General features: G+C 36.4%; 1 protein-coding gene across 5 annotated transcripts in view; it reads left to right on the top strand.

Moving 5' to 3' along the window:
- Positions 1-26,050, top strand: part of LCOR (ligand dependent nuclear receptor corepressor) — a 121,988-nt gene that overhangs the window by 27,109 nt on the left and 68,829 nt on the right. For 4 of the 5 annotated variants that reach the window (XM_054690305.1, XM_054690308.1, XM_054690306.1 and 1 more), the window contains exons 2-3: positions 25,000-25,065; positions 25,384-25,463. In XM_054690305.1, coding sequence (XP_054546280.1) covers positions 25,000-25,065; positions 25,384-25,463 — 146 coding nt within the window. Of the gene's footprint in view, positions 1-20,495; positions 20,521-24,999; positions 25,066-25,383; positions 25,464-26,050 lie in introns of those variants that run through there. The other variant, XM_054690307.1, reaches the window with a different exon arrangement.

Below are 26,050 nucleotides of genomic sequence, written 5' to 3'. Positions count from 1 at the left end.
GTTACAGGTCAGAGATACGGGGCAGGGGTGGTGGTGAGAGGATTCACCAGAGGCAGAGTAGGGAGCAGAACAGGCACTGCTGAGGGGAGCAGCGGGCGAGACAGGAGAGGTCTGCTGCACCATGTGGGTAACCTGCACAGGGATGGGTAACTTTGGGTGTGTCCGTGGCACCAATTATCTTCTCCTCTGTTGCACACTAATTCTATTAAAGTTCTTTTCAGTTGAAAGTCTTAGTCACTAAGAGTATATTTTGTCTGCAGCAGATAGCAGAACCCTTTAGAGCATACAAAGTTTGGGGGTCCTGGGGTGCCCCTCATTCTGCTGGCTAATAGATTTGGTGACCACTGCCCACTAACAGTGACTTCGTGCTCCTATCATTGAGCCTCAGCTAGTGAATGGTGGGACCCATATTTAAAACTAGGCAGGGAGGCCTCCCCTGGTGGCGCAGGCGGTTGAGCCCCATGCTGGGAAGCTGTCCACAGCCTCTGCAGTGCCAGTTCAATCCCGGCCAGCTGGCCAAAGTCCCACATGGTGCGGCAGACCTCTCCTGTCATGCCCGCTGCTCCCCTCAGCAATTATTCCGTCAGTCTGCCTGTTCTGTTCCCCACTCTGTCTCTGGTGAAGCCTCTCACCCTCCCACACATCTGGCCCTGTACCCCAGTTGTTGTATAAAATAAATAAATCATAAAAAAAAAAAAACCAAACTAGGCAGAGTATGACTCCAGAGTCTACACTTCTACCATAAATTTTGACTTCCATTATGAGAGGAAATATTTAAAAAAACACAAACAAAATTACAGCCATGTTAGCAAAATCTTTTTCCAGCATATAGACACTGACGTTACAACAGTACCTGCTTCGGGCAAATTTGTCTTATTTGTCAACACAGTACCTAAGGGATAGCTCACATCTCGTAGACCATTCAGTCCTGCAGACTAATTTCAGGTTTTTGAAAAATAAGTACTGTTGTAAATTATTATTTCTTCCTGAAATACTAAATCTGGGCTCCAGAACCTATTGTTTCATATTGGAGGTAGTATCGCCAGTGTTTTCCTTATCATTAAATTGAGATTATTTTCCTCCTCTGAAGCAATTCCTTTTTTTTTTTTTTTTCCCCACAAACCTTCCCCCATCCCTTTCACAGTAATTTTGTTTAGAACCAGGATGCTCATGTTTAAGAATTAGAATAATGAAGATCTTATCTGTAGATGTACAACAGGTCCTGGCAATTATAATTAGTCTTGATCTACATTCAAATTGGAAATCCTGTGAATTGCTAGGGACTCTTAGAACTGTACACAAACCTTTGCAACAGATAGGTCACTCATTATGGTGTAATGCATAGGCTCAGTAATTATTTGGTTTAGTTAAACTGTACTGAGCCTCTGAAGTTCACCACAGTGAGCAATTATGGACGAATATCTGGAAATAGTGCAGCTGCACAAAAGCAAGTGACTTCAGTAAAATCACATGTAGGAAGGCCGTGCTTTCAAACAGAGGGATCATACTCATTGGAGTATATAATAGTGTATACACCATTATCAGGGAGGATCTTATGAAATTATTAATAATTATTATTTCAAGACTGTTAATTTCATGACATAGCTAATCATTCAAAGACTTTTTAGGATAAAATATGAGTCTCTAAAATTATTTTGTGTGTGTACTGAACTGGGGTATAGTTATTACAGAATCAGCAAGCTTGTGCATATCTTTTTTTTTGTTAGATGCATTTTAGGAGGAAGAAAGGTCTGAGACTCACTTTCTGTGACATTCAGTCACCACAGGTATGAAAACTAGTAAAAGCAATTAATGTTAAAAATGAATTCACTGTGTTGAGGGCATTAAGACATTTGGTCTTCAACAGATGTAAAGGTAGAAATAGATATCTATGAGGAAACTACTGTAAATTGGGTTATTTAGTCCCTAAAATACACATTTTTAAGGAAAAGGTTTCTTAATTTAGTCCTTTTCTAAGGAGGTAGCTATAGTAGTTGTTTCATTATTGAATCATGAAGTGTTCCCTGCTGGCAGGAAAGAATAACTGCTTTTAGGAGGTATATTTAATAAACAACAATGAACAAACTAGATCAGTAACTTTTCAAAAGTCACAGTACCTGTCACTCCAGAGTTGAAGGTAGAATCATGGTCCTCATGATTTTCCCTAGAAAGTTACTTTTGGTAGAATCTCAAATGGTAGATCATGCCACATAGAAGCAGTTAAGACACCTTAACTGCCTCTAAACTTGCCCTTCAGAAGTTTTCTCACAGTTTGTAGATGTGGACTCTACCACGTGCCAGTAAAGAAGTATTGCTGATCCTGCAGAAATATCAGAGAGGCCAGAGTAGGGTATCATCAGTATCAACAGCCATAATTTAATTGTTCCATCATGAAATCTTTGGAAAACCAGCCTTTTGGTTGATCAGGAAATATTCTTGAACTTTCACCAACCTCTCTTGCTTTGGAAAAGAGAATATGGGGCATTTCGTGACCCTGAAAGAATTTTGTTCAAAATGATTTACTTTACTGGATGTGAGTGTTTATTCTAATGTAAATCATTACAAGTTATTTAGGAATATTTTTCTATTAATGTGTGTATCTCACATACTATAAAAATATTACCCAGACGCCTGGTACCTTTTATAGAGATCAGTATACTGACATCTTACATAGAGGTTTTCAGATTTCCTCCACTTTATAAAAGTTTTTATAACTTCTACATATACCTCCATCATTAAAGATTCTTTGTGATTCTTGCCTATCTGTATTCCACCCAAACTTTGATCCACACTGCCGGTGTAATTTTTCTAAAACATGCAATTATTCCGTTAAAAACCAGGAGCATCTTAATCTCCTGCTTATGATTTTATCTAATTTTTCTACTGTCCCAATAACCAACATAATAATAGTTAACATTTTATGTAGTTATGCCAATAACCACTTTCATACTTTTGCATATTCTGTACTCTAGGACTGGAGTACTCATCAATCTTTTATTTTGTTGAGACATAAACTTGTTTGTTGACATTCAGATTTCATTTTGGAAGCTGAATTCCCACACTCACTTTCTGCACTCTGTCCTAACACCTCATTTATTAAAATTGCTGTGAGATGTCAGGGTAATGCATGTGTAATATCTTGTAGTATTAAGTAGAATACAGTTTTCTCCTTCTATATCCCTTGATAACCTCTCTGCAATGAGCACAGTTCAGTTGCACTGAGGTGCCCTAGTTTATGAACAGAGGAAAACAGTATTTATTATTGTTTATTATCACTACCACTTTCTCAATCCCTGTTTTTTTCTTTATCAACCACTGTTTTTGAAAACACAGTGTCTACAGGCAAGGTGCTCAGTCTGGCAATAAAATGAGTAAATTAGTCCTCGTCTGAAGACTCCAAATCTAGTGCTACTAGAGAGACTTATAGATAGGTAATTATATCTAGCTGGATCAGAGATTTAAACAATTAAAAAAAAAAACAAAAACGAAAGAATTGGAAAAGCATACAGTTTTCTCCTATCAGATTGAAGTGGAAAAAGCCTTTAAATTGTAATCTAAACTGAGGGCCTCCCTGGTGTGGCCTAGGGGTTAAATCTCAGCACAGCCATGCTTTCACCGCTGCTGCCTACCTGTGTTGCAGCAGACCTCTCCGGTCTCCCCCACTGTTCCCTTTAGCAGTGTATTTCAGTAAATCCACCTGTTCTGCTCCCCACTTGTCCTCTCACCCCCTGCAGCTCTGGCCTACACCCCAGTTCTTGTATGCATAAATAAAAAAAAATCTTAAAAAAATTGTAATCTAAACTTAGAGTAATAGGGGAAATGATTGTTTTATTAAAGTATTTTATGTGACCAAAAATGGCAAAAAGCAAATAGAAAAAAAGATTGCAGCTTTTATTAATACATAGCACTTGCCATATATTAAAACAAACTTAAAAATTCAGAAGGCAAAAAGAATTAAGAGCCCACTATATATAAGAGGCTAAGAAAATGAATAGACAATTTATAAAGAATTCAGAGCTCAATAAACATGAAAAATTGTTCAGTTTTAGTTGGGTCAAGGACTTGCAAATTTAAACTACAGGATAAAATCTTTGGGCTAGCATGTTGGCTAAGAGAAATTATAGTATCAAAAGTTTACAGAGATCTTGTCAAAGGTTCTCCCACTTACCTAAAATAGAAACTTGAATGTAAAAAATAAGTAATGACTTCAGTGAATTGAACCATATCAATAACATAAAAATCCAGGAGTCTTTAATGATTTTTAAAAATAAAAAGCAGAAATAATTTGGTGACCTTTGGTAGTTTCCAGTTGTCAATTCATTATTCTGAAAATTTGTGCATAAAGAGAAAGAACCCTTTAGTTTGACTTTTTACTGTAGGTGTATTTCAGGGTAACCAAACAGTTGGTAGTGGAAAGCTCTTTGAAGAATTCCAATTACTAAATGGAAGGAATGGAAACATTAGAAAAATCACCATTTTGTGCCCATAATAAATGGGCCATGGCAGGTCACTGATGTATGGTAAAGTTATTAGGTAATAGGTAACTTTTTATTTTTAGAAGATTTATCCATTTATGCATACAAGAACTGGGGTACAAGGCCAGAGGTGCGGGGGTGGGGTGAGAGGATTCATCAGAGAGAGCATGGGGAACAGAACAGGCAGACCAACCAAAATACACTGTTGAGGGGAGCAGCGGGTGAGGCAGGAGAGGTCTACTGCACAATGTGGGTAGCTCCCCAGCTGGGGGTTGAACTCGTGCAGCAGTGCGGACAGCCTCACAGGTTGTGTCCCAATCCCTTTCCCCACCAGGGAGGCCCCAGATAATAGGTAACTTTTTAATGGTGGCATCAAATTAATATCCTGAATTCACTCATCAATCTTAGTATAACTAAAAGTAGAAGGGGGGTCATACATTGATTTGATGAAATAGGAAGGACACAGTACTACCCTGAAATACTCTATCCTAAAAAAAAATTAAGGGGCCTCGCCTGGTGGTGCAGGTAGTTGAGCGCAGTGCTGTAAAGCTGTCCGCAGCCTCTGCAGCACTGGTTCGATCCCGGCTGGCTAGTGGGCGAGGGTCCCACATGGCGCGGCAGACCTCTTCTGTCTCCCCTCAGCAGTGTATTTCGTCAGTCTGCCTGTTCTGCTCCCCACTCTGTCTTTGGTGAATCATCTCACCCTCCCGCACATCTGGCCTGTACCCCGGTTCTTGTATAAATAAATAAATCTTTAAAAAAAAAAAACTTAAAAAAAATTAATCTGAACTTAATGAGGAAAAGTAATAGAAGACAAATAGCTCATGTGAGGTGCATGGACAGTTTTGAGGAGTCTGACTATTTTGTATGGCTACAGGGTATCTCCTATGGTCTATCTCATACCTAACAATTTTGTAATCTTTTGCAAAAGTCTCAGCTGCATTTTAGGTGTGTCAATCTGTTATTTTTTTTTTTAATTAAGGGTTGGGGATTGCTTTTTTTCTTTTTTAGAGTAGCTTCGGTTCTACAGAAGTACTGTAGGCTTTTGAGCAGTAGAGTGTTGTAATGTTCTGTTTTACTTTTAATAAACTAAGTGACTGCTGTGCCTAGGCTAGTAGGAGTACTATTAGCAGAGATACCAGTTGGAAGCTACTGCATTAGTCTAGATGAGAGATGAAGGTTACTTTAGCCAGATACTAGTAGGGGAAGGAAAAGGTGGTTAGTACTGTGACTATATTAGATTGATAGATGACTGATACTAGGATTGTTAGATTTAATATAATGGATTAATGTAAGGAATGCAGAGTTATCTTTAACCAAAATAGGAAAGACTGTGTGGAACAAGTTTGGAGAAGAATCCAGTTTTGAATATTTTCCATACAATAGATACTCACTGAATATGGTACTGTTGTAATATATTACAAACCAAGAATATGAGATGGGTGCCATGAGAAGGCCATTCATTGGCAGTCTCACATTGTTGATTAACTGTCTTACTGCACCACTTGCTGTCGGGTTTGTTTTTATTTTTTCCATTTAAGATGTGTATATAGTACCTACTATGTACCAAGTTCTGTTGTATCTGATTTTTAAAATATCAGTTTATTTAATTCTCATGAAAACCTTATGAGGTAAATATATTATTACCATGCCTATTTTACAGATGAGGCACTGAGAAATTAAGGAACTTGCCTAAAGCCACATAGCTAGAAAAGTAGAATTAGGAGTTTTACCCACAGTTTGGTTCTAGAATCACTGTTCTGAACCCCCATGCAGTGCTGCTTCCTTTCTAGTTCCCCTTGATTTCATTGTAATTACGAGTGGAAAGTAGTCAAAGTGCTCATGTATAGTCTTTGGACCTGAGAAGTATTGGAATATGAGTCCTTGGGTTTAAAATTTTCTGTTTCAGTTTCAGATACACAGCTATCAGTAGGCCTAATAACAAACAAAAGCTCTTGCTTTATACTGTTAAAAGCCTTGGTCTTTAGCAGTATAAAGCAGTCCTGCAATTAAAAATGTATGAAAACTGCTAAAGTAGCATATCCTTGGATTCTAGTATACATGTAAGGCACAAGCAAGCTATTCAGTTCTCTCTCTGGGAGACTCCCTTATTTTTTCTCTACCAAGGAAGAGAAAAATGTCTTTACTACTAGATAGATTTTATTTCCCCAGTTAATCCTTTCAGCACCTCAGGGTCAGTTTCTCTGGGATAGATGCTGATGGCAGGTCAGTGGACCACACTTTGAACTAGCATTTCTCTGGTAATTTTGCTTTTATGTGGGAGTCTCAGTTTCGGTTCCGTAAGACTTCTCTTGTCTCTTTGACGTTAAAACCTGATTTCCTAGTTTGTGTTTTTTTTTTCTTTTTTAAGATTTATTTATTTATGCATACAAGAGCTGGGGTGGGGTACAAGCCAGAGATGCAGGGGTGGGGGGGTGAGAGGATTCACCAGAGACAGAGCAGGGAACAGAACAGGCAGGCAGACTGAAATACACTGCTGATGGGAGCAGTGGGCAAGACAGGAGAGGTCTGCCTCGCCATGTGGGTTGCTCCCAGGTCTGCCGGGGATCGAACTTGTGCTGCAGAGGCTGTGGATTGCTTCATAGTGCAGTGCTTGCGTCACCAGGGAAGCCCCCTGATTTCCTAGTTTTGACCCCTCTCACTCCCCCTCCCTTGCTGTATGCCTCAGTTCTATGGTCAGCTTGCAAGTTTTATCTTTTTCTGATCTTTTGTTTAGTTTCTCTATATCCCATATATAAGTGAAACCATCCAATACTTATCTTTCACTTTCTGACTTATTTTGCTTACCCATACTAATTACCATCCACTTTGTGGGTGAACACACTCTTAGCTCTTCCAAATTCTCCATTTCTAGCACTTGAGACTTTTCCTACCAATCTTTATAGATTTTACCTATGCACCAAGAGAAAGAGGGAGAGTATATGTATCACTTATGCAAATTTTATTATATATATTTATAATAACAGGACTTTCAACTCATTGTCACATAGTTCCCCGAATAGTTTGGTCCCATCTGTAAACATTTCAATTAGCAACTTGAAAGGGAAATGATTTACATTTACTTAGAATATCCCTTTTCATTTGAATATCTGTTTAGTGTTTAATAATACAGTTTTCAGGACTGCCCTCTGCAGCGGGTTGAGCACAGCTCTGTGAAGCTGTCCATAGCCTCTGCAGTGCAAGTTCAATTTCTGGCCGGCCAGGGAGATTCCCACATGTCGGGGCAGACCTCTCCTGTCATACCCGCTGCTCCCCTCAGCAGTGCTTTCGGTCTGTCTGCCTGTTCTGCTCCCCGCGCTGTCTCTAGTGAATCCTCTCACCCTCCTGTGCCTCTGGCCTGTACCCTAGCTATAAAAAAAAAAAAATCTTTAAAAAATATATATATTCTGAAAACTTTAAAAAAATGATTTCAGTTGAGAATTAGGGTTGGTTAGGTCCTATTTAATTACATTTGTGATATGGGATATTTTTAAATTTTTTTGTCAAGGGATGCCTTGTTCTAATATTTTTTGATACATGTTCTCTTTAATGATTTTTTAAAGACTCATTTACCATTGTAGTTCTTTATATTGCCGTTCTTGTTCTGCACACACTTTTTAGTAATTGTAGATTCAGAGAAGTCTATACAATGATGTCACTTAAGTTTATTCATTGTATAAATATGATTTGGGCTTCTTTTTTCCAAAATGTACATACTCACATTTGTCCTTGTACATACTCACTAGTCTCTATTTTGCATAGCCTTAAGAGATTTTACCAGTCTGTTTATCTATCTTTTGTGCCGTCTGTTAGGTTTCCACTCTGCATCTCTTTCTGAGCACTTGTGATAATTAGACTTAATACTGAAATATTCTACTACTTACACTTCTCTGGTCAAAAAGTACATCTGTTTGCTATCTTTAAAGCAGGACTTGAGCCGTGTAACCTTATGTTCTTTTCCTTAGCAAACTGAAAACTAAAGAAATGCTGTAGTATTCTGAAAATGAAACTATTAATTCCAGCTGTATAATAAACAGGAGTAGAAAACTGACAAATGGATTGATTGCATTGTTTCAGTCTTCAAAATGTGGTTGAGGGACCCTCCTAGTAGTTCTTGCAGCACTTTTAGGGATCGGACCCTCCTAGTAGTTCTTGCAGCACTTTTAGGGATCTGCAAGGCCAAAATTATTTTCATAATGGTATTAAGATATTATTTCTGTTTTGCACTGTGTTGCCATGTTGCAAGAATGTGTGTCTAAAATTCCTGGTGCTCAAATCAAGGCAGTGGCACCAAATTTTTATAGTGGTCAATGTAGTCTTTTCTTTGCCATATGCTCAAAGTAAAAATTGTCTGTTTCACCTAAAATCGCCCTTGATAAGAAAATAAGAAATACTGCTACACTAAATCTTGACCCTTGAGTATACCTCTTGTTAATATTCTATGTGATAAAATAGGAAGTTTACATAGAGCACTTCTGTGATAGTTTATGAGCTAAATCAGGTGTTTTTTTGGAAGAATGACAACTGTTATTCAGACTGAAGTGTTAAAGTCTTAAAAACCAAACTGACTTATTTTCCTTGGACTATTCCAGAAAAGGCACTTGATGCCTTTTCGTTTTTTAATGTCTAAATACATCAAAAGCCATCTAGCCAAGACCCCAGCTTCCTTCTGTAGCTGAATGTCTAGTATTTTCCATCTCATTATGTGTGATATCTCTGTGAAAAGACTCACCTCCCACAGTATTCCTGAATTCAGATTTTTAATATCCAGGTTTTTATTCCTACCTTATTATCTGCTTTCTTTTCTCATGGATAACCCTTATCTTTTATAATGCCCATATAGTCATAGTTTTACATGTAACCTTAAAACAGAGAAATATAAGAAGGAAAATTTCCAGGAGGAAAAATAAATTGTTTTTTGCTTTAAGATTTATTTATTTATTGGGCCTGGTGGTGCAGCGGTTGAGCGCTGAGTTGCGAAGCTGCCCGCGGCCTCTGTGGTGCCGGTTCAATCCCCGGCTGCTCCCTGGCCACCAGAGGAGGGTCCCACATGGCGCGCAGACCTCTCCTGTCGCCCGCTGCTCCCCTCAGCAGTGTACTTTGGTCCTTCTGCCTGCTGTGCTCCCCGCTCTGGCTCTGGTGAATTCTCTCACCCTCCCGCGCTTCTGACTGTGCCCAGTGCTTGTATAAACAAACACACAAACAAAACAAACAAAAAAATAAATGAATAAAATACATGCCTCTTTAAAAAAAAAATTATTTATTTATTTATTTATTTATTTATTTATTTATTTATTTATTTATTTATTTATGCAAGCACTGGGTACAGTCAGAAGTGCGGGATGGTGAGAGAATTCACCAGAGCCAGAGCAGGGAACAGAGCAGGCAGACTGATGAAGAAATACACTTCTGAGGGGAGCAGCGGGGCGCGGCAGGATGGGACCCTCGCTGGGGGCTGGGGATGGAACCCGCGCTGCAGAGGCTGCGGGCAACTTCGCAGCCCAGCTCTCAACTGCTGTGCCACCAGGGGAGGCCCCGAAATAAATTGGTTTTAGTGAAACCAATTTCTTTTTCTGTTTTTTAAATTGAGGTAACATTGACTTACACAACGTTGTTTTTTAGAAGTTTAGGATCTCCCTTTTCAGATGTTGTTATCACACTGCATGAAACCAATTTCTTCTGTGAAGGATTTAATGCAAAATCTACATGAATGACTTTTTGTCTCAAGATGAGTGTCATTAAAATGTGTCTTATAAATGTTCCCACACTTCTTAAAAAATAAAAATGGAAACATTTCTACACCCTATAGTGTTGAAGTGTCAATGGCAGCTTGGGAATTCTCAAAAATAAGTGAAATAAAAAGAAGTGGCCCTCCCTTGGTGGCCCAAGGTTTAAATTTCAACACTATCACTGCCAGCACCTGAGTTCAATCCCTGGCCAGAGAGCTAACCCAAATGGCACAGCAGACCTTGCTTGTCTCACCCACTGTTCTCCTTAGCAGTGTGTTTCAGTAAATCTGCCTATTCTGCTCCCTTCTCTGTCTCTGGTGAATCCTCTCACCCCCCTGAATCTCTGGCCTACACCCCAGTTCTATGCTTCGCCCCCCCACCAAAAGGAGTGAATTAGACATTGCAAATTAGACATTCCTTAATTTCTTCCAATATTGTTGTGTAGTTTTCAGTGTACAGAATTTTTGCCTTCTTGATTAAATTTATTCCTACGTATTTCATTAATTTTAATAATACTGTAAATGGAATTGTTTTCTGAATTTCAGATTGGTCATTGCTAGTATGTAGAAATGCAACTAATTTCCATATATCAATCTTATATTTTGCTGACTTTTTTTATTAGACCTAATTGCTTTTCTGTGGATTCTTTAGGATTTTCTATATGTAAGATCATGACATACAAAAAAGAGGTAGTTTCACTCCTTCCTTTCCAATATGGATACTGTTTATTTTTGTTACTTAATTGCCCTGACTAGAACTTCCAGACAGTGTTGAATATAAGTCGAAAAGGAGCATCCTGTTTTATTCCTTATCTTTGTGGGAAGCTGTCATTCTTTTGTCATTGATTGTCTTACGAGGTGTTCATAGGTACCTACCCCTTATCAAGTTGTGAAAGCTCCTTTCTGTTCTTCAGTTGAGCCTTTCTATCATGAAAGGGTGTTGGACTTTATAAACTGCTTTTTCTTTGTCAGTGGAGGATCAGGTTAGTTTTTCCCCCATTTATTCTGTTAATATGGTGATTTTTTTCCAGTTGATTATTTCTGCGTGTTGAACCACCTTTTTGTTCCTGGCATAAATATGTTGCTAAACTCAGTTTGTTAGTATTTTCTTGAGAATTCTTGAGTCTATATTCATGAAGGATATTGGTCTGTAATTTTGTGAACTTGTGTTTTTGTTATCAGGGAATGCATCTTCATGGACTTAGGAAGTATTCCTTCCTCTTACGTTTTTTGGAAGCATTTCAGAAGAATTGATGCTATTTCTCCCTTAGATATTTGGTAGAGTTCATTAGTGAAGGTATCTGGTCCTTCATTTTTCTTGTCAGAAGTTTTTTTTTTTAATTTGTTTTAATATCTTGTTGGGTCAATCAGATTTTTTATTTCTTGTTGAGTCAAGTTTGGTAGTTTCTGGGAATTAGTCCATTTCACTTGTGTTTTCATCTTGTTGGCATATACTTGTTCATAGTAATCTTTTCAGTTCTGTGAAGTTTGTGGTAATAGTTGTACTTTCTTGATTTTAGCAAATTGGGTCTTCTGTTTTATTTTTCTTGATCACTATCTGAAGACTTGTCAATATGTTAATCTGTTCAGTGTGGTTTCACTGATTTTCTCTAATTTTTCTATTATCTCTCCTTTTTGACTATTTCTCCTAATCTTTGTTATTTCTTTTCTTCTGTTTGATTTTCACTTAGTTCCTTAAGGTGGTAGTTTTAGGTTACTGATTCATAATATTCTTTTTTATTGTAGGTAATACAGCTATAAATTACCATCTGAACACTGCTTTTGCTACATCCTATTATGTTTTTTTTGTGTGTGTATTTCATTCTCAGTATTTTTATTATGATTACTTGACTCATTGCCTTAGGATGAGTTAATTTGTATATATTTAATCTCCCAATTTTCCTGTTATTGATTCTACTTTCACTATATTATTATTGGAGAAGATATTTTCATGACAGAGTTGCAGGGGGTGAGATGATACACCAGAGACTGAGTGGGGAGCAGAAATAGGGCTATTTATTTTTTCTCCTTAAACTATGAATCTTTCCATGTCTTTGGATCTAAAGTGAGTCTATTGTATGAATCATCTAGTTGGTTCATGTTCCTTTTATCCATTCTTCCCATCTTTGCATTTAATCTGAGCATTTACTCCAGTTACATGTAATGTCATAAATGTAGTTATTAATAAGAATTTTTGTGATTTTGATATTTTCTACTTGTTTAAATTTTGTTCCTTAAGTGCTCCATTACTAATTTATATATTTTCCATTTTGAGTCCCTTCTCATTTCTTTTATTATAAAATTTTTATTTTTGTTTGTCTTAGGGATATATAATTAACAATTTATATTTTGACAATCTATTTAAAATTAAAACAATTTATCTTCAATAGTATATAAAATACTTTTTTCCTCTATAGCTCTGCCCCTTGTTTTATGTTGTTAATTGGCACAAATTATATCTTTATAGAACTCATCAACATAGATTTATAACTATTGTTGTATGTTGTCTTTTAAATCACAAGAGGGGACAATGGATTTAAAAACCCAAATACAACCTCCCTTCCTTCCCTTTCTCAGATACTTTATAATATAATGCTGCTGTTAGGCTTTCAGATAACTATTTTAAACATTAGCCTAATAAAGTTTTGTTTTATTATCTTCTTAAAATATTATAACAATTGTATAGCCTAGGAAGATAAGGCATAAAGAAGACAGCTTCCTCAAGTCCCTAGAAGTACTAAAGGGCAGCCAGAAATGAACCCAGTGCATCTTTAGAACCCGTGTTCTCTTTCCTAGAGTACTGGTGTCCCTTCTATTATATTAAAAATTGAGTGTAAAATTCAGCTGTACACTTAAAACATGTACATTCATTTTGAAAATTCGTGAGAAAGTGAAGGATCCTAGGAGTCAATTGGGAGGAAAGATAATGATTAAAAGAGACTGTACAGATATGTTCTTGAAACCAAACAGATGAAGACTTAAGATTTGAGAGGACATCTTAGGCAGAAGAAACCTGGTCTTATTTTTAGTCTCTTTTTCTTCCTAATTGGTAAACACTGGAATATTCCAGTATTTAGTTCTTTTTTCCATCTTTCCTTTTTTGTCTGCTTTTATTAACTGGATATGATCCCTTGTAGTTCTAAGACTTTGTTATATCTATGCTTTGATGATAGGAACTTTTATATTCCTGATCCCACTGTCTCTTTTCAACTTTAGACTCACCTATTACTAACTTATACAGTTCAACGTTTCTCTTTGCCAAACCTGTTTCTCCATCAGACCTCTCTGTCTTAGAAAATTATGCTGTGAGGGCCTCCCTGGTGGCGCAGCGGTTGAGCGCTGGGTTGTGAAGCTGCCCGCAGCCTCTGCGGCGCCAGTTTGATCCCCGGCTGCTCCCCAGCCACCGGAGGAGGGTCCCACATGGCACGCAGACCTCTCCTGCCGCCGCTGCTCCCCTCAGCAGTGTACTTCAGTCCTTCTGCCTGCTCTGCTCCCCGCTCTGGCTCTGGTGAATTCTCTCACCCTCCCGCGCTTCTGACTGTACCCAGTGCTTATGTAAATAAAAGTAAGTAAACAAATAAATAAATAAATAAATCTTTAAAAAAAAAGAAAATTACGCTGTGATACGCTTAGTTCTCATGCTCCACATCTAGTGCATCATCAAATTAAGTTGGTTTTTATCTTCAAAATAATACTCTGTACCCAGTCATTATTCCCTATCACCATGTCTGTCACTGATTATTTTAAGCCACCATTATCTCTTGTCAAATCTATTATAATATTATAATAATCTTTTCCTCATAATCAGCTATCCTTGTTACCCCTTCGTAATCTTAAATGATATAAATCTGGTCATGTTACCTCCATCACTATCCATATGTGAAATTAATGTATTTCATATTCAAAATTCTCCCTCATCATCAGGCCTCTGAGTCTCTGACCTCAACTCCTACTTTCCACCATACTCACTCTGCTGATACCATACCAACCTTTTTGCTGTTCTTCAAATATACCATGCCTTGTGCCATATACAACTGTACCTCAGTGCTATCCTGCTTAGAACGTTTCTGTCTGGATAGCAACAATGCTTGCTCCCTTGCTTCATTTGGTGCTCAAAAATGTTGCCTTTTAGAACACAGAAACATTAATTCAAAAGGGCACCTGCACCCCTATTTTTATAGCAGCACTGTTGACAATAGCTAAGCTGTGGAAATAACCCAAAAACAGATGACTAGATCAAGAAGATGTGGTACATATACACAATGGAATATTATTCAGTTAAACTCATGCAATTTGTGGCAACATGGATGGCGCTGGAAGGGATCATGCTCAGCAAAATAAGCCAGAAAGAAAAAGAAAAATACCAGATGGTCTCACTCATAGCAGGAATTTAGAAAACCTAAATAAGGGACCAGGAAAAACCTAATTATAATAAAGTAAAAATCAAAATCAACAAGTGGCTATAAAATAGAGACACCCTGCAGGGTGGGGAGGGTATAGGATCAATACAGGAGGGGTGGGAATTGTACAGGGACTATAACCAAGATGAAAATACATACATTGTGCAAAAATGAAAAATGATTTAAAAAATATATGAGATTAAAAAAAATAAAAATGAAATAAAATGTATAAATAAAAAAATAAATAAACAAAAATGTTGCCTTTTAGAGAGTCTTTTTCTCATCTCTGTAAAGATTCTCAATACTGGTCCCTCCCCAGTACTTCTTAAAGTTTTAGGAGTTAATGTTTATTAGACCTTAGTTGTTATCCTTCTAACTCCCTTACTCTGCTATATTCTTCTTCAACTATTACTCCCCCACCCAGAAATAATTTTAAGGCATATATCATACAGCATTGTTAGCTGAAATCATCATTTTGTACATTACAACCCTAATGCTATTTATTTTCCCCCCTCCAACCCAAATTTTAGTAATTTAACCACATTTCATGTACTTAAAATGAGCTATCAGAGTGATCAAAGTATATACTGTCTCTTCTTTTTAAAATTTTTTTACTGTTGAGGTAACATTGGCTTACAATACTGTATATGATTTAGGGGGATAAGTTCACACCTCCTCAGAAGTATATCACCACACCACACCTACCATCAAAAACATCCTTATCCCTGTACCATAAACCATGAGGCCTCTTTCCCCTTGGTTCCCTCCCTACTTTACTCCTCACAAATCTATAGCATATTAGTAGGGTTTGTTTTGGTTTAGTTTGTCAGTCATTTTGTTTTATTTCTCTGTATTCCACAGGAATGGAAATCATCCAGTGTTTGTCTTTCTCCTTTTGTCTTAATTTCACTTAGCACAATCCCCTCCAGCTTTATGCCATGTTGCAAATGGCGAAAGTTTGTCTTTTTTTTTCTTTCTTTGTAGCTGAGTAGTATTCCATTGTGTATATGTAACATATCTTAATCCCCTCATATGTAATTGAGCACTTAAGTTATTTCCATAATTTGTCTGTTACAAATAGTGTTGCAGTGAACATAGACATGTATAATAATACTTTGGATTAATATTTTCACATTCTTTGCATAAATACCAAGGAGTGGTATACCTATTGTTAATATTTGAGGAATCTCTGTTGTTTTCCATAGGGGCTGGACCAGTCCACAGTCCACTAACAGGGTGCAAAGGTTCCTTTTTCACCATACCCTTGGCCAGCATCAATTACTATTACTGGTTTCTTTGATATGGGCCATTGTCTTTGGATATCTCATTGTGGTTTTGACTTGCATTCCCCTGATAAGTGATGTTGAACATTTTTTCATGTGCCTGTTACCTATATTTTTTTTGTATGGCGAAGTATCTGTTTCGTTATCTTTCTCAATTTTTTTGTACGGATTCTTATGCTTATCCTTCCCACATATTTATCATCTTAGTTGTTGTCTTCATAGTCATCATCATTTGTATCATTTTTCCCTTCAGATTCAGAGATCCGAGAACAGGAATTCTGTTGCTCAAAGCTGTGTATCTGGTGCCTCACACATAGTAGGCACTCCAGTATCTATCTGTAGTCTACCAAGGAAAAGAGACTCAGAAACAGTAGAAAATCTTTTTACTTTATTTAACATGAAAAACAAAAACTAAAGCAGCTGCAGGTCTCCCACTTATTGCATTTTGTAGTGTTTATTAGAAAATATGTAATAACAAAAAGGCTATCAAGAATTCTGCAGTGCTTTTTAAAAAATGTTTTTTTCACAGATTTTTTTTTTTATAGTAGTGACTATATACATGAGCATGTTTTAATATAATTGACAAACAGTGCTCACAATCCAGTGCAATAGGATTTACTGACCTTGCAGTAACTGAGTTCCTCCAAGGAATTGTGGCCTACAGATTGCAACCTCCTGATATAATTGACTCATTCCCAATCACCTTCAGATTTGCATTTAAATGACTTCTTTCTAAGCATAATTACTCTTCCCAGGACAGTTTGATACAACAGAAAAAAATGAAACAAAACTCCTTAGATTTCCAAAAGAAATACATTTATCTGACTTAGCTACTTAGTACCTTTGTTATTTTGGCTAGACATCTTGAAAGCTCATGTACAATATTATGTATGTAAATATCTAATTACATGAAATGATTTTGGTAGTGGTCCAGTTACTCAATATATATTCCTTTTCCCTCATTAATATGTCAATATCTGTGGTTTCCAGGAATTCATCTTTCTCAGTTTGTTTTTACTGTGATTACAGCTTTGCACACAAAAACTATTTTGTCATCTCTGTTCAAAGGCTGGCAAAACAAATCTTTAATTTTGTTGTTTTTAATTATAGATAGAGAACCTGGTTGAGTTGAAGTAGAAAGCCATGCTTTTTCCCATGTCAGTTACTCTTTTGTTGTATTTACTTTTATTTCTTTGGATGTTCAATATGCAAGGTACAAAATAGTGTCATTTTAAAACCTGAAATCCCTTGGCTAAAGAAAAGAATATAGAAATTAGGAAAGGTGTATTTGCATTCATCTAACAAACATTTTTTTTTTTCTTGACTGCCATTTAAGAATGATAGGCTGATGCTGAGAAAAGATGAATGAATATGTTTCAGTTCTTTGCTCAAAGCCTGACAGATAAAATGCCAGAAATCCATAGTTTATAAGTAGTAAACTTCAGTACACATGTGGTGGGTGTTTCTAACTTTTCCTTGGCTTTGTATAGTGAAGGCTTCCTTAGAATTAATTAGATTGACGGTTGCAGGAGAACATTTTTGGTAGATTACATACTGGGCCCAAAAGATACAGAATGACATGAATGTAATTGATAAATCACTGAGCACATAGTGTGTATGGACAAAAAATGTTGACAGAAAACTGAAAAAATAGTTTGCCATTAGACCCTTGGTGATCTTGCATATCATCCATGAATTGGAAGTCTTCAGTATTTTCCACGAAAAACTGTCAAAGTTTTTTTCGTCGTTGTTTTGTTGTTTTTGTTTTTTTTAAAGAGGGTTGCGCAAGGGGTTAGGACACAACCTATGAGGCAGCCCGCAGCCACTGTAGCACAAGTTCTATCCTTGGCCAGGGAGCTACCCACATGGCACAGCAGACCTCTCCTGACTTGCCCGCTGCTCCCCTCAGCAGTGTATTTCAGTCAATCTGCCTGTTCTGTTCCCCACTCTGTCTCTGGTGAATCCTCTCACCCCCTACACCTCTGGCCTGTACCCCCGTTTTTGTATGTATAAATAAATAAATCTTCTAAAGAAAAAAAAAGTTTAAGTAGCATGAAGGATGGATTGTGGTGGGTATTGGTGGTGTTAGGGCAATGTTAAACTGTAAAATAAGTTGAAAGTTAAGAGTTGTTATTTGTAGGGACTGTGAAGAAATTAAAAGATCTGGGCTTTAGAATCACAGGCCTCGTTTGGTTTTAAGCCTAGCTCATACTTAGGCTTAAAAACTAGCTATTTTTGATTTTCAATTTTATTTATATTAGGCAGTAATAATACCTGTTTTACAGTGTTGCTCTCAAGGTTTTGTTATAATAGGTATGAAATAGCTGGTAGGGTGCTTGCTGGGAATCAACTAATGGCTCAGTTAATGATAACTGTTACTATATCAACACGAATGTCATGTAGTGTGATTGCTTAAGAAATGGTGAAGGGAAGTAAAAGAGAAAAAATTTGGATGGATCTTTCTGAAGGAGAATACATAGGACTCAGTGACTGGAAGATTTTGTGACTGACTGTAGGGAAAGAGTAGAGTTGTGACTTAGATTTGAATCCTGAATTACTTAGGAGGAAGGATTTAGTGATTCCATTTTCCTGATAAGGAATGCTGGAAGAGTCACTGGTTAAGATGAGGGAAAGGAGTTAGAAGGATTTTAATTTGAAATTTTTGAGGTGTTTGTGATACTTTGGTGATGATATGCAGCAAGCAATTAGAATTAAGGTCTGGGGCAAGAGGTAAGAGATTGGAAAGCTACCAGTATATGTATGGTAGCAGAAATGTGTGTAAGTTTTAATGGCAGGGTATATGTTTTAAAACATATCCTCATGTATCTGTCATACTGTTGAGCTCTGTGGAAATACTTGGTCATTTCTTATTAAATGTGAGCTTTTAAATATTAATTTCCTTTAGGGTGGGTTTGTGTATAGAAAAGATACTCCATTGTTTCCTTGATTTCTAATAGTGTTCATTTTATTCTGATTAATAAATTTAAGACATTATATTTTTCCTTAATGCAGATCTTGTTATAGTTTCAGGAAACTTGATACAGTACTTCAGTTTCACTTCTTAAAACATTTTAATCTATAATTACCAATTAAAATTTATATATTTCCTCTTGATTTAACAATTTTCTTAGATGTGTAATACACCTTGTAAATCTAAAAACTTAAGCTGGTAAATATGATCATTTAAGTTGTAATATGATAACTTAAGTTGTGTAAATATTTTGATAATGTGCAAGCCTAGTGCAATTTCAGCCTAAAGCCGCAAGTCAAATCAATTATTTCCTTCTACATTTTATTTTAAAGATTTATTTATTTATGCATACAAGAGCTGGGGTGTAGGCCAGAGATGCAGTGTGGGGGTTGGTGGGGGCGGTGAGAGATTGGGGAGCAGAACAGGTGGATCCACTGAAATACACTGCCTAGGGGAGCAGTGGGCGAGATAGGAGAGATCTGTTGCACCATGTGAGTCAGCTCCCTGGCTGGGCATCGAACTCATGCTGCACTGGCTATGGAAAGCTTTATAGTGCTGAGACTGAACTCCTGGCACCACCAGGGAGGCCCCTTCTTCATTTTAAATTGGAGTCACACAAATGGCTCTGCATTAGGTCACTTTTTCTTAAAAGTTTGCAAATATTTACCAACTGTGCATAGGTTACTTGCTTTGTTAATAGTTTTATACCTCCGATAATGCACTTATTTTAAATGTACAATTCACTTTTTTATTATAGTTACAGAGTTGTACAACCATTATCAAAGTCTGCTATTCTATTGGGCCTCCCCTGGTGGCGCAGCGGTTGAGCGCTGGGTTGCGAGGTTTCCTGCAGCCTCTCCAGTGCCAGTTCTATCCCTGGTCACTGGCCAGGGTCCCACCAAAAAAAAAAAAAAAAAGCCTGCTATTCTATTTTTATCACCTCAAAAAATAAAAAATAAAAAAATGTGGTCAGACACTGTACAGGCTTCTATGTATTTGATGTTTTTATCCTGTGACTTCATAATCTGGCTTTCTTCTCTTGGTTAGAAAGACCAAAATGATCGTAATTTAGATTGAAGGGGGAACTGTGTGACAAATTTCAATTTTTCTGCCCCACCCTCTTTTTTTTTTTTTTTTTCCGTGAACCATGTGATTAAATTGGGAAACAGAAAGACCATCCTCTCTTTCCTGGACATTTACATCTCTCTGAGAAGATAAGGCATAAATACGTGAAAACAAAAACAAAATACAGCGTTTCAGTAGTCTATGACAAATTTCATCTTACAGAATACTTGCATTTCTTTGCACCTGACAGGAAATAGAGAAAACAAGGCAGTTGACACTTACTCAAATGGAGGAGTAATATGGGAATTCTGAGGATGGCAAAACTGGAAGCCAAAGCTTCATAAGAGCAGGAACTGCCTACCTAACGCTGCCACCAGAGATGGTAGACTCCTCAGTTAATGTCTGTTGAATAATGGAATATATACTTGTTGAAAACCATAGACAAGTGTCATGAAGATAATTTGTTTGGGCAGAGATGAGATGCAAAGACTTGAGAAAATATTAGGAAGTAAAAGTGATCATTGGATACACTAGAAGACCAAGCTCACTGGACTGAGAGAATGAGGAGGAAAGTTTCCTTTAGGAAAGGCTCCTAAAGGTAGGTTGTGGTCAGTAGCTTTAGTTGCTGAGTTAGGAATTTGGGATTTGGGATTTGAGTTTTTAAACAAAATGGAATTTTTCTAAACAGATAGTGACAGTGACATTGTTAAAACAGCCTATACATTCTACAGTGCAGGTTGCAGTGAAAAAGAGACCATCAGTGAGATCAGTTCTGATGTTGGATAGGAATTGTTTGGAAGATAGTTCTTGTCCAATAAAATTATTAATTTTTACTTACACAAAGGTGATTTTTAAAGTCCTAGTAATTGAACATAATGACATTTGCTGTCTCTTTCAGTATGTATTTAATTTTCTATGGCATTTTGTTATTGATCTTCATGACTTTTCTGTGAGATCATGGTATAAATTTTGAATACATTTGTTCTTCCCTTATTTGCCTTTTGTTAATGTCAGGCATAGCACATGTGACATTCCTTGTTGCTATGCAACTGCTAAATTCAATATTTAATATTAATAAAACTGAGTGGCATTAAATTCAGTTAACAGAGGGTAGCAAACCATATGCAGTGTCTAATCAGTGATATTTGTAAGGTTTAATATATTGTTGCAGATACGAATGAAAGAAGGGAATGACTTGTGTACAGTTAATTATTTTGAACAAAATTAGTTGTGATTAAATCTTTGCCTTTATGATCAGTTTTTTTCCTTGTTTGATGCCTTTGGACTTTTTCCTGCTTTTTGATCAGTGATTATGTTTTTATAAGTGTCTTTTGTGTTACTGATGAAGTTTTTATTTTTTCTTTTAGATTATGTGAAGTTCTTGTTTTTTCTTACTCTTTCTTTTTTTGTTTTTTAAACTTTTCTCTCTTTTTTTCTGCATTTTTTTTTGTTGTTGTTAAGATTTACTTATTTATTTATACAAGCACCGGGTACAGTCAGAAGCGCGGGAGGGTGAGAGAATTCACCAGAGCCAGAGTGGGGAGCAGAACAGGCAGAAGAACCAAAGTACACTGCTGAGGGGAGCAGCAGGCGGAGGAGAGGTGCTCTTTGGGATTAAGGCCACCTCAAATCTCCGTTAGCTATTCGTAGTATATACTCAGTAGTTTGGAGACATTGAAATGCTTTCATTAATTTGTGACATCAGGATTCCTTTTTGGGAATAGGAAGACTTTAGAATTGGATGCAGGCTTTATTTTTACTGGGATTTTTTTTTTTTTTTTCCAAAAAGCTAGTGGTGAGAATATTAAGTTTGCAGACTCAAGATGCAAGAAAATAACTAAGGAAAGTTGAAAAACAACTGCTCCATAATATTCACTGAAGAATCTAGAAATCCTGAAGATAATGTAGATCAACTCTAATTATAAAGTAGATAACCCATACCTTATAGATTGCTCTATTAACAGAAAATGATGTCTTTTTTTTTAATAATTTTATTTTTATATTCCCCATACAATTGCAACCCCCCCATTCTGACGCCAATCCCTCCCCTCCCGCCCCCCATCCCCCAAAAAGTGTTTCTGGTTCATAGTTGTTTGTTGATTTTGATTTTCACTTTCTTATAGTTATTCATTTTCCTGGTCCCTTATTTAAGTTTTCTAGATTCCTGCTATGAGTGAGACCATCCGGTATTTTTCTTTTTCTTTCTGGCTTATTTCGCTGAGCATGATCCCTTCCAGTGCCATCCATGTTGCTGCAAATTGCATGTGTTTATCTTTTTTGAATGCTGAGTAATATTCCATGGTATATATGTACCACATCTTCTTGATCCAGTCATCTATTTTTGGGCATTTAGTTTGTTTCCAAAGCTTAGCTATTGCAAATAGTGCTGCTATAAACATAGGGGTGCAGGTGTTCTTTGGAATTGATGTTTCTGTGTCCTCTGGGTAAATACCTAGGAGTGGAATTGCTGGATCATATGGAAGCTCTATGTTTAGTAGGTCCAGAAATCTCCACACAGCTCTCCATAGTGGTTGGACCAGTTTGCACTCCCACCAACGGTGCAGGAGAGTTCCTTTTTCTCCACACCCTCGCCAACATTTGTTGTTGCTAGTTTTTTTAATATGTGCCATTCTCACTGGTGTAAGATGGTATCTCATGGAAGTTTTGATTTGCATTTCCCTGATTACAAGTGATGTTGAACATTTAGAAAATAATGTCTTAATGAGGACAAAAATGTTTCTTACATTACAGTGTTATTCTTCTAACCAGATAAAGTGCTGTTTCTAAGGACAACTCTTATCTACTCTTGGTGATTTGTATTTGTGGTAAGGAGGTGCTACCTGTGTGTGCTCACCTGACTATACTATTTAAAATTTCTTTTGGGCATGAAAGTATTTTTTAACTATTAAACTATATGTATGTGTGTGTATCCATATTCGTTGACAGGTGATGGTAGTAGATTGTATGACAAAATACATGTGACCCAAACTACTAGGAATTCAGTAACCCTTTATGGATTTTTAATTATCATTATTATTTTTTTACTTATAGCAAAGGTTACTGTCAAGCCTCACTCATCAGGTCTAGAGACCCTTGTGTTATTAGTGGAAAAACTTGCCCCTTATGCAGCCAGCTACCTTTATGGGTTTTTTAAAATTACAATGACCTTTCTATTCATTTGAGGAGTAGTATGTGCCCTGAATACACAAGATCTATTCTTCCTAAAGGTCGTGGTTAAAGTACTTACAGAAATCTCCACACAGCTCTCCATAGTGGTTGGACCAGTTTGCACTCCCACCAGCAGTGCAGGAGAGTTCCTTTTTCTCCACAACCTTGCCAGCATTTGTTGTTGCTAGTTTTTTAAATATGTGCCATTCTCACTGGTGTAAGATGGTATCTCATTGTAGTTTTGATTTGCATTTCCCTGATTACAAGTGATGTTGAACATTTTTTCATATCCCTGTTGGCCATTTGCATTTCTTCAGAGAAGTTTCTTTTTAGCTCTTCTTCCCATTTTTTGACTGGATTATTTTCTTTGTTTTTGTTGAGTCTCATCAGCTCTTTGTAGATTTTTGTGATCAGTCCTTTATCATTAGTGTATGATCTAGCAATTCCACTCCTAGGTATTTACCCAAATGACACAGAAACAGTAATTCCAAAGGGCACCTGCACGCCTATATTTATAGCAGCACTATTTACAATAGCTAAGCTATGGAAACAACCCAAATGCCCAAATGACTGGATCAAGAAGATGTGCATATACACAATGGAATATTACTCAGCAATCAAAAAGATAAACACATGCAGTTTGCAGCAACATGGATGGCACTGGAAGGGATCATGCTCAGCGAAATAAGTCAGAAAGAAAACGAAAAATACCGGATGGTCTCACTCATAGCAGTAATTTAGAAAACCTAAATAAGAGACCAGGAAAAAGACTAATCAATACAAAGTAAAAATCAAAATTAACAAGCAACTATAAACCAGAGACACACTAGGTGGGGGTTGGGTTGAAGGAAGGACTAGAGTCAAAATAAGGGGGGGGTGCATTGTATGGGGAATATGACCAAAATGAAAATGCATACATTGTGCAAAGATGAAAAAAGATGTAAGAATTATATAAAATACAATATTTAAATTAAAAAAAATAAAGTACAGATTCATGGACACCCCCTCCCCCCCGTAACTATTTGAGCTTACATTGAGGTGCATGACACATCATTTGGGAACCACCAATCTAATCCATTATTTCTGGTGTATTTCATAAGAGTATAATCTGATTCCCTTCTTTTTCTTTTTTACTCTATTATTATCCATAGAAAACGGCAAGATGGCAAAGATTTTTAAATTGTTTTTCATTGGGGTGATCAGCAATATTTGAGGTAATTTAAGAAGGGTTGTTTCTCATTTTCTGTTTTACCTGTTAGAAGATGATAATGTTTTGAACATTTATGTACAGGTGAATTTGAATTTTTTTCTTTTTTGGAGAGTATAATTAAGGATTCTACCTTTATGAAAGAATCAATAAGTAATTGTGTCAGTGTGAAGTGATTGTAAAGGTTTTTAAGATACTGTGTTATGACTTCTTTCTTTAGTGATGCAGATGTTCTCAGGGAGAAATTTTTCCTTCAAAAACTGTTAACCTTGAAAAATTTGTTCTCACTTGATACTCAAATATACTATTTAGATCAAACCAGAATGTTATGGAAATTATTAGGAACATTTGTTTCTTTGGGAAAGGTGACTTTTAAAAAATGGAGTTGGAGCATTTATGTAAAGTAGTATTTGGGATTTTGAAAGATGGTAAGAGAACTCGTGAATTTCCATTCCTAGTGTTGTCTGTTTTGTATTGTTTTTGAATGTGCTCTGAATTTGTATTCATTGTTAATCATTGACAAAAATGCAAAAGCTCCTATTAGGTTTGTCACTGACACTCTTTCCTCATCATCCCTTTAGTAGTAGTATGGGGATCCTTTAGAAGTGGAAGAAAGCACCATCATTTTTTCATGCAACAAATTAATATTAAATGACTATAGGGAATATTATAATAATGAACTTCTTTTTTTCATCCTTTCAGGATTTGAAAGTATTCTTGAAGGGCTGTTTGGACCTGCATTATTAAAAGATCTCAGTTTATTTAAAGGTATTCAAAAGAATTTTTTTGGGCGGGGGCATTTCCAATACTTCTGGGACACAGACACCCCCTTGATTTAACCCTCAGTCTCCTCTTTATTCACAGTTTCTTGTGGATTAAAGCTATATCCATGTAAGCATCTTTGCGTTTAGTTGATAATGCAAATATATGAGTTTATTGTTAAGAATTTTGAGACAAATAAGGATCCTCCCTACTACTTAATAAGGGTTTTTTGTTCTTGTTGCTTTTAAATAATATTTTTGAAATTAGTTTTTCATTTACTCTCTAAAATTGTGACTTAATTTGTTATTCCTATTATTTTTGCAGCCTGTGAACCTGAAAGCATTTCTGATTGGACTTTTGATGAAAATTGTTTCTTTTGTTGCTTGAGAAGAGATAAAGTAAAGGTAACCAAGAAATTTGTCTAGTGTGGTATTTTAAAATACTTTCTCAAAATTCCATTACTTTGTTGGAAGATTTGTAGAAAAGGGAAGGTATGATTCCATATTTATACATTATTTGATAGTGACTCTTTTTCAATTTAGATTTTGTCTGTTGATTAGTATTTCAGCATGCACCACTTTATTTTACAAAGTGCACTAGGCAGAAGAATTAATTAGTGCTCAAACTGTTGTGTTTATTTTAAATATGAAATGTATGGTAATTGAAGTAATGGGAGTCATTTGTTCAAAAAGAATAGTAGTGTGGCTCTGGATCAGGTAGTTACAATTGAGAGAGATTTACTATTGGCTGTGGTTTATAAATACTTTAGATGTTTCTTCATAATATTTAAGCATGAATGCTGTTTATATTCACTTGTAGAAGTTGTACTATTGTTTTTTGTTTATTGCTTTGTATTAAACATAAGCAGAACTTTGGTTTTGAAATATTTGTTAATAATGATTTAGTAAATTTTCTGACTTAAGGTCTTTCTTTTAATGGTTCTTCTGTTTCCTGATATAAAACTATGGAAACATTTTGATCCTTTTCTCTA

The sequence above is a fragment of the Talpa occidentalis genome, unplaced genomic scaffold (assembly GCF_014898055.3).
Source record: "Talpa occidentalis isolate TD23 unplaced genomic scaffold, MPIMG_talOcc4v2.1 talOcc4.8, whole genome shotgun sequence".
NCBI lineage: Eukaryota > Metazoa > Chordata > Mammalia > Eulipotyphla > Talpidae > Talpa > Talpa occidentalis.
The sequence above is the reverse complement of the archived record's forward strand: the minus strand, read 5'-3'. Positions and strand labels throughout refer to the sequence as shown.